This window comes from Microcebus murinus, chromosome 12 (genome assembly GCF_040939455.1).
Source record: "Microcebus murinus isolate Inina chromosome 12, M.murinus_Inina_mat1.0, whole genome shotgun sequence".
In the NCBI taxonomy this organism is placed as follows: Eukaryota; Metazoa; Chordata; class Mammalia; order Primates; family Cheirogaleidae; genus Microcebus; species Microcebus murinus.
In genome coordinates this window covers 67,646,722-67,659,110 of record NC_134115.1, presented here as the reverse complement: position 1 = coordinate 67,659,110, position 12,389 = coordinate 67,646,722, and the positions used below count along the sequence as shown (strand labels likewise).

Genomic DNA, 12,389 nt, shown 5'->3' with positions numbered 1-12,389 from the left:
CTTCCCCACAGGACTTACCATAGAGTCTGGGTTTGGACTGCGCCTCAGCTGCATTTAACAGAAACCTATAATGATGGCTTAAACAAGGAAGGGATTAATTTTCCTCATGTAACCATAAGTCCAGAAGACAGCAAGCCCAAGTCTGGAGAAGCTATGTGACAATGTCCTTCAGAAACCAGGCTCTTTCTGCCTTTTGGTTCTGCCATCTTTAGCATGCAGTTTTGCTCATGCTTTTAAGATTACTGCTGTTCCTCCAAGGATCACATCTGCATTCCAGACACGCCAAAGAAAGGGAAAACCAGGAGGATGGGCGGCACCTATATTGAGAAGGCAAAATTATCTTGGAAATTCCCATTTCTACTTCAGCTTACATCTCATTGGCTAGAACCATGTCACATGGCCATCTTGAGCTTCCAGGAAGTATGGAAGAGCGTATTTTAGTCAGGCACTTTGCTGATCAGAAGTGCATCTGGATTATGAGGAAGAAGGGCAGAATATCTATCAGGTAGAGCAATTAGCAGTCACTGCCACAGCCTGATAGTAATAGATGATGAACGCATGTTAATTGATAAAACAGAAATGAAAAATGTCTTTCCAACCATTCAGAACCAGTTAGGGGGCTCAGGACAACATTATAGGAGCTCTTTTTTATTTCTATAACGTCCCTTCAGATACTGGAATATAGTGATCATTTCTTTTCCTTTTCCCTACTCCAAGATGTCTCTTTTCCCAGTAGATATCTTTTCCATGCTTGTCTCAGAAAACACTCCCATTTGTTTATATTCCAGGTGCAGACTGACCTTTAAAAAGTGGTACAGTTATCTCCTTCCTCCTGCTCTATCCCATGTGGAAACTATTACTGAACAGCTACCACAACAAGCACATATAGTGCCCAGACCTTGGTTTCTAAATATCAATTTCCATTAAAAGGAACCAGGGCTCCTTGAAGACTTGCCTGATTACAGAGCTGAGACAGGGAAAGCACAAGATGAGCCTGGAACATCTGGATATATCAGTAAACAAGGAAGTACTCAAAGAATGATGGGGACAGGTCAAAAGTATAGGAGCCAACATGAATGGGCTCTTATTGCCAAATCAGAGATAATTTGAGCATAAAAATAGATGATAATAATAGAAAAAAAGTTAAGAATCTGGAATTCAATAAATATTTGATGAATAAATAAATATATGGGAGAGAGAAGGGAAAACTCTTCCTTACAGTAGAATACCAACTAATAAATGTAGGAGGAATAGTGAAATTAGAAAATTACCAAGCCCAGAAGTTTGAGATTGCAGTGAGCTATGATGACACCATTGCACTCTACCCAGGGCGACAGAGCAAGACTCTGTTTCAAAAGAAATAAAGAGAGAGAGAGAGAGAGGAAGAAAGAAGAAAGGAAAGGAAAGGAAAGGAAAGGAAAGGAAAGGAAAGGAAAGGAAAGGAAAGGAAGGAAGAAAAGAAAAGAAGGAAAGAAGGAAAGAAGGAAAGAAGGAAAGAAAGAAAGAAAGAAAGAAAGAAAGAAAGAAAGAAAGAAAGAAAGAAAGAAAGAAAGAAAGAAAGAAAGAGAGAGAAAATAAATCACCATTGGGCAAAAATTTACAGTAATAGTTGTTTCTGTAGTTGAAGAATATGAATAGATGCCAAAGCTAGTGGGTAAAAAGTTAATGAGAAACAGGATTTGTACATAGTCTCGAAATATCTCTCCATAAGATACTTGTTAATTACAAAGGGAGAAATAGTAAATTACAGTGGAGAGGCCAGGATGATCCACCTTAGCCAAATGATCAAAGTTAACATCCCAGTAGTGGGACAAATGATACCATGTGCCTCCTGATGGGATGCACTGAGAAGGACACAGTGTGGCTTCTGTGTATTCCTGCCCAAAATGCACACCCTGAATCCAATCATGAGGAAACCAAGACAAACCCAAATTGAAGGACATTCTATAAAATAAATGGCCTGGGCCAGGCGCAGTGGCTCACGCCTGTAATCCTAGCACTCTGGGAGGATTGCTTGAACTCAGGAGTTCGAGACCAGCCTGAGCAAGAGCAGGACCTCATCTCTACCGTAAACAGAAAGAAATTAGCCAAACAACTAAAAATAGAAAAAATTATCCAGGCACAGTGGTGCGTGCCTGTCTGTAGTCCTAGCCACCCAGGAGGCTGAGGCAGGAAGATCACTTGAGCCCAGGAGTTTGAGGTTGCTGTGAACTAGGCCGATGCCACAGCACTCTAGCCCAGGCAAGAGAGTGAGACTCTGTCTAAAAAAATATATAAAAATAAATAAATAAATGGCCTGGCTTTTCAAACATGTCAAGGTCATGAATGATTGAAAAAAGACTGAGGAATTATTTCAAATTAAAGGAGATTAAAGAGACATGAAAATGAAATGAAATATGTAATCCTTGACCACAAGAAAGAAATTTTTTTTCTTTTTCCAAAGAACATTAGTGGGACAACTGTCAAAATGTATGGAAGGTCTGTAGAATACACACACATGGGGTGAGAGAGAGATGGAGGCAGAGAGAAACAAAGGCAGAGAATGAGAAAGGGAGGAAGAGGAAAGCAGAAGGGGAGGAGGGGAAGGGAAAAGGGAGTGAGAGAGAGAAAATGATAAAACAAATGTAATAAAATACTTATATTTAGAGAATCTGGATAAAGGGTATATATTAATATAAGAATTCTTTGTACTATTCTTCCAACTTTTTATGTCTAAAATTATTTCAAAATAAAGTTAAAAGATAATAGCTACTGGTGCCAGTAACTTTTATTTTATTGTGGTAAATATATGTAAAACTTACCATTTTAATCATTTTAAAGTGTACATTTCAGTGGTATTAACTTCCTGTTTCCTGCTTGCATCCTGAAGGTTAGTCAGGGGTGAATGTTTATGATTGTCTTAGGTCCTTTCTGTGTCTAGCCCTGGGCATGTATGTGGCCTTCTAGACTTCCAGGTATGTTGCAGGAGTTTTTCAAAGCCCTATTTTCCCATGTACGTCCTTCCCTAGCCTCTTCCTTCCCTTTTCCATCTGTCTGCTGCTTGCCACATCTGTTACTCCTCACCCCAGGTTGCCGCAACTGGTATATTTGCCTTTAAATGTTTTTGACAAATGTCACCTGAGAGGTCGCATCAGCCTTAAGAAGGTTCTGAGGCAGGGGAAACAAAGACAAACCCCTGAGCTGATCCTTCCAGGAGCCACCAGACAGGTCAAAACACACAACGCCAGTTTTTTGGAGAACAAGGTCTATATCGCTCACTCACACCAGCAAGCCACCTCAGAACCACGAGCCACCATCCCCACAGCTGCTGCTGAGCAGGGATGGTATGCAGGTAAGTTAAAATGCCTCATTGCTCTCTGAATTGAAATTTCCTTGCTTACCATTTGCCTAGTTGGTGTAAGTTTTTAATTAGATTCCAGAGTTTGGCAAAAGTTGATTTGATGGGGTTTTTTGCCAGGTTAATCATTGCTTTAGTGGAAGAATGGAGTTTTGGAATTTCCTACTCTGCCATTTCAGTTACATCACCCCATCATTAGCTTTTATACATAAAACTAGAGTGGAGACTCTAACATGTTGTGTTCATGTCTATATTCTCAGCTTCTAATACATAGCAGGTACTCAATACATACCTGTTAGGTAGTGACCGAGTAAATAAAGAAATTATCACCAAGGCTTACAAAATCCCTAGAAGACATTATTATTCCCATTTTACAAAGAAAGGTTTTGTGGCTTTCCCAGGCTATTCAGCTTATACAATAGGTGACAGAGACTGATTCAAACCCACATTCATAACCCCAAGACCCTGTTCTCTTCCTTATACTATGCTGGCTCCTTTAGCCATCAGAAAATAAGGAGATAACAACTCTGTAGTATTTTCCTGCTTTCAAAGCATATTCCTATTTACAAACTCATTTATTTATCATAATAATCCTACACCATAGGCTGAGCATATTTCATCTCATAGGCAAGGAAACTGAGGCACGGAAAGGACAAACAACCTATAATTGGATTAGAGGAGTTAGAGATAAATCAAAATTTCCAATTTCTGATTCAGTGTTTTTTTTTTTTTTTTTGTTGTTGTTGTTATTTCATCTTATCTCTTTACTAAAGTAAACAAGGTTTTCATCTTAACATGGTTCTTTCCAGGTGAAAAGTAAATTATTTTCCCTTGCAGTATTGCATGCAAACTGGGAGATTCATGCTTGACTCTCATCTTTCTTTCACTTGGCCCCTTAGACCAATCAGTCATCCAGTTTTGATGATTCTACCTCTTCATTAGCTCCTAAATACACCCCTATCTCTCCATTCTTATTGCTAGTGCCTAGCTGGAGCCCTCATTCTAGATCACTTGGCATATTACAATGGTCTCCTCACTGGTTTTCCTAACCTGGAAGCAACTCACCCCATGCTATACGCCCCACTGCTGTCGGAGTAATTTTCCCCCTAAAATGCAAATATCATCAAGCACCCCCTTGCTTATAGTCTTTCAGTGAGCCCCCATTCAGCATAAAATCAAGACTCTTAGAATGGCCCACAAGACCCTCATGACCTGATCTCTGTTGACATCTCCAACTTTATGTCCCCACACCTGCTCTTTAGTAAAGATTCACAGACACATCGTCATTTCTTCACATATGCTGTTCCTACTTCTTGGAACAGTCTCTACCTCCCTTCCCCAAAGGCTTATTTATTTAGTACATCCCCACCTCCTGCCCCTTCCACCTTCAGGTGAGTCTCCCTGCTACCCCTGAGTTAGCTGTCAGAGCAATTGGCACACTGTATTAATACAATCATCAGCCTACCCTTTTGCCTTACTAAATAGACTATGCGTTTTTGGAGGGCAGAGACTGGGTCTCTTATTTCTGTATCCTTAGCTAATATAGAACTCAGTAAATGTCTCTGGAATAAATGAAGACTATCTGTTTTATTTATACTTAAGAACATGCCTTGTAACTCATAATAGAGGCAGACCTAAATAAGGTATGAGGTAACAACTTCAGTTAAAGCATCAGGAAGTTACATGTTGGGACTTAACCAGCTCAGCATCTCCGAATCCCAATTTGAGAGCCATATGTGGGTTATTTTTGCTTTCACAGTAACTTGAAGAATGCATATACCTTCTTCTACCAGAGAATAAAATCCTATAAATCTTGGCGCTTTCCTTTCTTTTCAGGTTGCTAGGAAGCTGAAAGTATTTAAGGCTCAAATGTACTCTGACCATATTAGTTATAGCGTCTACCATATTTGTTTCTTCCTGTTTATGTCTTTGCTTTTACATTTTTATTTTAATAATCTTTTTGTATACATGCCTTTTGGGGAAAAAAGTGGGGCATAAATACATAAATATACATACACTAAAAACACATTGCATGTTATTTCTTGTTAGTATAGAAGCAAGAAGATGGTTAAGGTAACAAGGTACAAGGGCAGGGTTGGAGCCATGGAGACAAAGTTTGTTCTCAGAGACCTAAGCAACACAAGCCATTGTTAGGTAGGGAACTCTTAACTGAAAACCAGAGATCAGGTAGATTTCATTCATCAGGGTGTGGAAAAATCTTTGTTGGCACAGAGAAATATTTTTAGGACCTCCAACTCTTCTTTAAATGGCTCCTTCTTATCATTACAGAGATTTTACAACAATTAGCACCGAGCAAAAAAGGTAAATATTTATAATATTCAATGAATTAGAGAATCAGAGCCTAGCTGAATGTGACCATCAGGCACAAGCCCCTGCCTTTAAAGGAAGAGGTGGTGTACATCATCCTAAGTGTAGGCTGCTGTTAGTTATTTTCCCTTCCCCCCAAATCTAGTCACCAGACCTGTTGGGTTTCCCACTGTTTCCCACTGTTTCCCTCCTCTTCCCCAGTCTTCCTTTTAGGCCCTGGCTCAAGCTTCCTCTCTCCCTAGTTTTCCAGGTTCCCACTCTCAGTCCAGTCTCCAGAGAGCTAGATTACTCTTCTGCCTAGAACGTGTCACAGGCTCTCCACAACTCACCCGTTTAAGCCTGCACACACTCACACACACACACGCACACGCGCGTGCGCGCGCTCCTATATTCTCTCTAGGGTCCCCTCTTGTTCTCTTGTCCCCTCCACATGTTCTCTGCTCTGAGATTCTGAACGACTGTGTTTCCTCATGTTGCTGTATGCTTGCCCATGCTCTTCTCTCGGTGTAGAATCCCCTCACCCCTCCGCCCTTCCTCATCTGGCTAATTCCTGCTCATCCTTCAAGACTCAGTGCAGAGAGCTTCTCCCAATGACCTCAACGCTTTTCTAGATGCTTCCAAAGCACCCTTGACGTCTCATCATAACCCCTTCTGCTGTCTGCCTTCCTCATTAAGCTGTGAGCTACTTAAGAGCAGGCAGTGAGCATTTACGACTGCACTCCGGGAAGATAACTGACTGGCGGGAAGAGGTCTCAGGAAATGCCTATTGAATGAAAGTGGATACACTTGGCACACTGCCGCAGACACGCTTAGGGGACGCATCCGAAATGGGCCTCATTCATCACATTTTCTACAAAAACGTGAGATGTGGATCTCCTCAATCTCCACCAGTCTATCATTTGTATTATTTTTTTCTAATCCTTCTAAGTTTATCAAATCCTCCTCACTCCTTCCACTGACCTTTGCCTTGTCTAATTAAAAAATATTTCCTAAATCCATTTAGATTTCACTTAGGTTTGTTTTCAAAGTAAAAACCAATTATGAGACCGGGCATGGTGGCGCACACCTGTAATCCAAGCACTTTGGGAGGCTGAGGGGGAGGATCGGTTGAGGCCAGCCTGGGCAACATAGTGAGACTCCCAATCTCTACCAAAAAAAAAAAAAAATTAGCTGGAGATGGTGACACACACCTATAGTCCTTGCTACTTGGGAGGCTGCGGAGGGAGGACTGCTTGAGCCCAGGAGTTCAAGGTTGCAGTGAGTTATGATCATGCCACTGTGACAGAGCAATACCATGTCTCAAAAAACAAAGCAAAACCAAAAAAACATCCCAAACCAAAAACCATCTATGTACCTTTTTGGATCTCTTTTTTCCCAGACAGAAAAGCGTGGTGTTAGTCTTATGCCTAGCCTAGGATTTCTTATATAACTAATCTCCTTTTCTCAATTTTTACTTGCCTCTATTTTAAAAAAGTGTTTTTGTTGTTGTTGTTAAAATTGTTTTATTTTGTTGTAAGCTGCGAGAATACTTTCTGAAAGATGGAGAGAACACACCAACCACATTACCTAATATCGTCTCCCAGTGTGAGGTTACAAGATACAAGGAGAGGTTGAGTGAAAGCCTCTTTGTTTTGCCTTGAAGGCAATTCCTCACGGCTGCCTCTCCAGGCTGACAGACCTGGCCAGGGAGCTTGTACCTAGAGAGCTTTAAGATGTCTGTTGAAATTGGTGATAAGCCCATGAAATGGTCTAGTAGCTTAGCTTTACCCTTTCTGGAATCCTAAATTTAACCTAGGCGAATCTTCTAAAGTTATTTTCTCAGGATTTGGACAGTCAACAAGGCACAAAGCATTTCTTACTTTCACTACTACTCACCACAACTGGTAAAACAATGTGCAGAGGCACGAATTTGTGGGTCAGTACCCACAGCACGTGAACAAAAACACGAAGCCAAATTGCCTCATGGGATACTGGCTTCTTTCTGGACCTTTCAACATCTTCAAGAGCTTTGAGCGGTACAGCTATTTGAAGCAGCTCAAATTTTAATCACTACTTACAATGCTGGGGTGCCTAAGTATTGTGTCTGCTGAAAGAATCCTCTAGATTATTTTTATTTTCTAAAATGTGAGGCTAAATACAGAGTTAAATACTTTCCATAGCCAAACAGAGAGAAAAGACTTTCAGGTATGTTCTAAAGATGTGAGGCTTCTCATAGGCTCTTTAATTACTAGGTGGTCTATATAACAGAAATGATATAAATCTGCATCAGGACCACTCAAAAAAGAATGATTCAGTCCAGATCGATTAATATTCTCCAGTATCCCAAATATTTCTAGTGTTTAAGGACACCCTACAAATGTTGTATAACAACTTCTTTTGGCAGGATGGTATAAACAACCAGAACTATCATCTGGGCATTACTCACATTTGCTAATAAAGGCATTACTCACATTTGCAATTTATAGAGCAGCCTTGCAAAAAAAGTCCAAAATTACAAAACAAAATAGAAGAGGTTCATGAGTATTGCAAAAGGTCTTCCACTTAAGAACATCCCTTTCTTAGTCCCTAATATTACTTAAAATAATTAGTTTTTTAAAAGTTTGATTTTTCCAAATTTTAATGGGGCACAGCTACTGCCTGAATGATGGCAGTTTCACAAATGTACAAACTCAGCCGGGCACGGTGGCTCACATCTGTAATCCCAGCACTTTGGGAGGACGAGGTAGGAGGATTGCTTGAGGCCAGGAGTTTGAGACCAGCCTAGACAACATAGCAAGACCTCATTTCTACCAAAAAAACCTCAAAAAACACTAACTCAGTATAGATCCAGGCCTCCATTCATGTGCAGGGCACTGTACCAGGCACAGTGCATGTTTTCCATGATGGATGTCGTCTAATGGAGGCTTTTCTACTTTGCCTAATGATTGAATTCAGCTGCAACCTTCACATTCACAGGGCAACTCAGTCTCCAGCTATGAAGCCTGGCTGGGCAGTGGATGAACTCTGTGCTTCAGAAATTGGTTTAAGTATATTTATATTTCATACTCCAAGGACCCTGGAACATGCTGAGAGACAGAAAGGAATAGCTGGGAAATTCTAGGGCACCTTTGCAGCACACTGACCTACTTTGAAATCCAGATGTTGCCCATGATTCTATCCGTCACCACCCTGGGCACAGGAAAGTGTTATGACACAGTAGACAATAACAGTCTTTCCTATAAAATTTTATTTATTACATAAAAAATTCTATACATTTGTTAGACTAAAATACAGTTTTCATTATAATTCTGGCAACTGAGTCAGTACACAGAGAAAACTTAGCATTAGATCAGCACTTTTTTTTTTTTCTAGTTCATATTTCTGCACAAGAAAAACATTTCAAAGCTCCATTCCATATAGGCTCATTGTACTCTGAAACCAGATGGAATTCCATCCAATTCAGAGCTCTTGGAAGTTAATTTTCCAGCAAGATTTGATAACTCCAGAAAGTTAATTGCTTAATATACATATTTTTAAAGTCCTCTGAGAGCATAATGCTCCATCTGTAAAGTCTGCACTGTGTCAATAATGACAGTCACAAATACTAGGGCTACAACTGTGTCTGTGGGGCATGTTCAAGCACCTACATGTTTGTTTCCCCACATGAATACAGTGTAGTGACACTGTAATAACAACAACAAAAAATCCCAAATAATGGTAAGGAAAATGATCCCAAACTATGGAATTCATGGAAGGCTTAACTGTGATCCTTCAGTTTGTAAAAGACAAAGACGAGATACAAAGAATTCATTTTGGCACTATGAAATAGGATGGAATGGCAAAAAACAAAAAACTACAAAAAGGCATCAGATTGATAAATACATGGCACCACAACACACTTCTCATGCTGGATTACACAGCAGTGAGAAATCAAGACACACTGACGTGTGTTTTCCGTCCGTATCACCCCATCCACTATGCTGGGCTTGACACTGGATGTGAAGACTCAGTGCCTGAGAGATCAATAGCAGGTCCCTATCGTACTGACTGATCTTTTTTATATTTGGCTGCCTTATTCTAGGAGCTCTATTCTAAGCTCAATGAGTTCAGAAAGGCTGTGCCAGCCAGTAAACAAAGTTGGACCTTTGGTCTTCAGAAGCTACGCTTTTGTCTTTGGTTGTTTTTCGGAGCCCCTGTCATTTTGTTTGATGCCCTTCATACTTTTCTTCTCACCTTTCTGTTAGCTGTAAGGTTTTTCCTCCAGTAATTGAATCAGCTATCAAACCTCTGAACTTAATTCATTAGGTACAAGATCTTTGAGAAGTGCATCCCATGGTCAAGAATATTCTGAGACTATAATTGAAACTTCTTTTTGTTATGGAGCTCTTAGTACGCTTATGGAGGAAAGAGATCAGAAAACCTCAACAACACAACACAATCTAGCAGCACTAAGGCAACATGGACGAAAGGTACTATCCCTATGTGATTATCTCTGGAAATCAAAACTGGCAAAAACAAGAGGGTTCCAGAAGTTCTGAGCACAGACTACTGGAACCTGAAGAATGGGAAAAATCTACTTGATAGTCTGTCTCAAATCACCAGCCTCCAAAGCTGTCCTATTACTGCCACATTCCTGTGTGGTATCTAATACAATTTATGGAAAAAAGTCCTGATCTAACTATCAACATGACACATGAAGAAGTTGCTCATATATTCCAGTGGTCAGTTAGAATGGTCACTGGGACCCATTCTAACCTGCCCAATTATTCCCCAAGTCTTCTTTTCAATCCTTACTTTTATTCACAAGGAATGATTTAATACATAGTCCTCAAACAACAACTAACACAAATTATATTCCTAGCTGAAGGGTGGGTGGATGAGATTCATACATGAGGGTCAGAACATTCCCTTTAGGTCATACACTTCTATGACAAAAAGATGTACCAAATGTAGATACTTACACTGGACTTAAGCCCTTTTCTACTTGATATGGAAATTTCCACCAGTGGTCTTTCCATTTACTACTGTGGAAGGTTCATTAAGGCTCTTCTGGGGGTGTATGGTGGGGTAGGGAGCTGACTTTTCTCCTTTCTTCACCAGCCAGTTATGAGATTTCCACTTTCTTCAGCCTGAAAATGTAGGCAATGGTTTGATGTGTGACTATCAATCATGATCACCGGAATTCAATCTTAAAAGAACTTCAAACTCCTCTAAGGATTTCTGCCAGCTTTTTCAAGGGCCCAGTTTTCCATGTTAGATGCAGCACTGTTACCTAGTAGTAAGGTAAATCCATGTGCTTCCCTAAAGAAGAAAGCTGGGGGCTGGGTGCGGTGGCTCATGCCTGTAATCCTAGCATTCTGGGAGGCCGAAGCAGGCGGATCGCTCGAGGTCAGAAGTTCGAAACCAGCCTGAGCAAGAGCGAGACCCCGTATCTACTATAAATAGAAACAAATTAATTGGCCAACGAATACATACAGAAAAAATTAGCCGGGCATGGTGGCGCATGCCTGTAGTCCCAGCTACTCGGGAGGCTGAGGCAGCAGGATCGCTTGAGCCCAGAAGTTTGAGGTTGCTGTGAGCTAGGCTGACGCCACGGCACTCACTCTAGCCTGGGCAACAAAGCGAGACTCTGTCTCAAAAATAAAGAAAGAAAGAAAGAAGAAAGCAGGGGTAGATATAGAGGATTGGGAATGTAGTCCCACTGGCAGAATGGCCCAAAGCTGCTCTAGGGGGTGACTTGAAAAACACTCAAAACAGGAAACACCTCCCTGATTTATACAGGAAGAAAAAAAACACTTTTTGCATTTCTACCCCCAGCCTCAGTTACTCCAGCTTTCTATTAAATTTTATTTTTGTTGTTGTTAACTCTGGACTACACTTGAGTTTTGTTCATTTACCATCATCTTCATCTGTTCTTGGTCATGTTGACACATATATCTCAAGACAGTGATATACTGATAACACTATGGCACATAATGTCCTATCTGATCTACAATAAAAACAATCTAGTGTTTCCTAGATGGATAATTACAAGGATCCCCTATCCATTTTCCTCTTGGATGTTTTGGTCCATTGCAAATAATTTGGTACCTTGCCAAAAATTTCCCCCAGAACACACATACCCTGCTACTTCCAAGGAAAGAAATCTTACTGTTGTGAAGGTTCAGTGTTGACCATCTTGTTATTCATTTATATTAGTGTGGTTTCTATTTCCTATCCTGGTACTAAATTATTACAAAGTCTTTAAGTTACAAAAATGATTCCAGGCCAGAGGTGGATAGGTATCATCTCAAAAGTATCTTTAGTGGAGGCCTAATCACTTCCTCATTTCAAAAAACATTATTATAACAACTTTAGACAGGTGGGGGCTGGCGGTCTCAGGGACCTGAAATTCTATGAGCATTTTAAATATTCATAGATGTACTATGTGCATTTGGCAGAAAGATAGTCCACAGCTTTCATAAGCTCAAAAGGATCCATGGCCCCCTCAAAAGAACCTGCTTTTGAATATCAAATATTACATTTGGGTCTTAGCAAATATTCTATGAATAAAAGTGAAAAACTTCTGAAACATTTGTAAGTTACAATGTTTTCATGTTCAATTAGATCTTGACTAGACCATGAATAAAAACTATTCTTCTGAGCTCCCTGGCCTGGAGGAAATATTTAAGTTGTAAAACTTCATATCAAAACTGAAGAATAGCTTAATATTTGGGTCCCTAACAATGTCAGAACTTTTTCAGAA

General features: G+C 40.2%; 1 protein-coding gene across 4 annotated transcripts in view; it reads right to left on the bottom strand.

The window, feature by feature from the left end:
* The window catches only part of SLC44A1 (solute carrier family 44 member 1), a 176,031-nt gene that overhangs the window by 23,728 nt on the left and 139,914 nt on the right, over positions 1-12,389 (bottom strand). For 2 of the 4 annotated variants that reach the window (XM_076008895.1, XM_012736797.2), the window contains exon 16: positions 4,073-10,773. The exons of 1 other annotated variant lie outside the window; for it this stretch is intronic. In XM_076008895.1, the coding sequence (XP_075865010.1) occupies positions 10,738-10,773 (36 nt within the window). In that variant the 3' untranslated portion in view covers positions 4,073-10,737. Of the gene's footprint in view, positions 1-4,072; positions 10,774-12,389 lie in introns of those variants that run through there. One more of the 4 variants, XR_012922121.1, reaches the window with a different exon arrangement.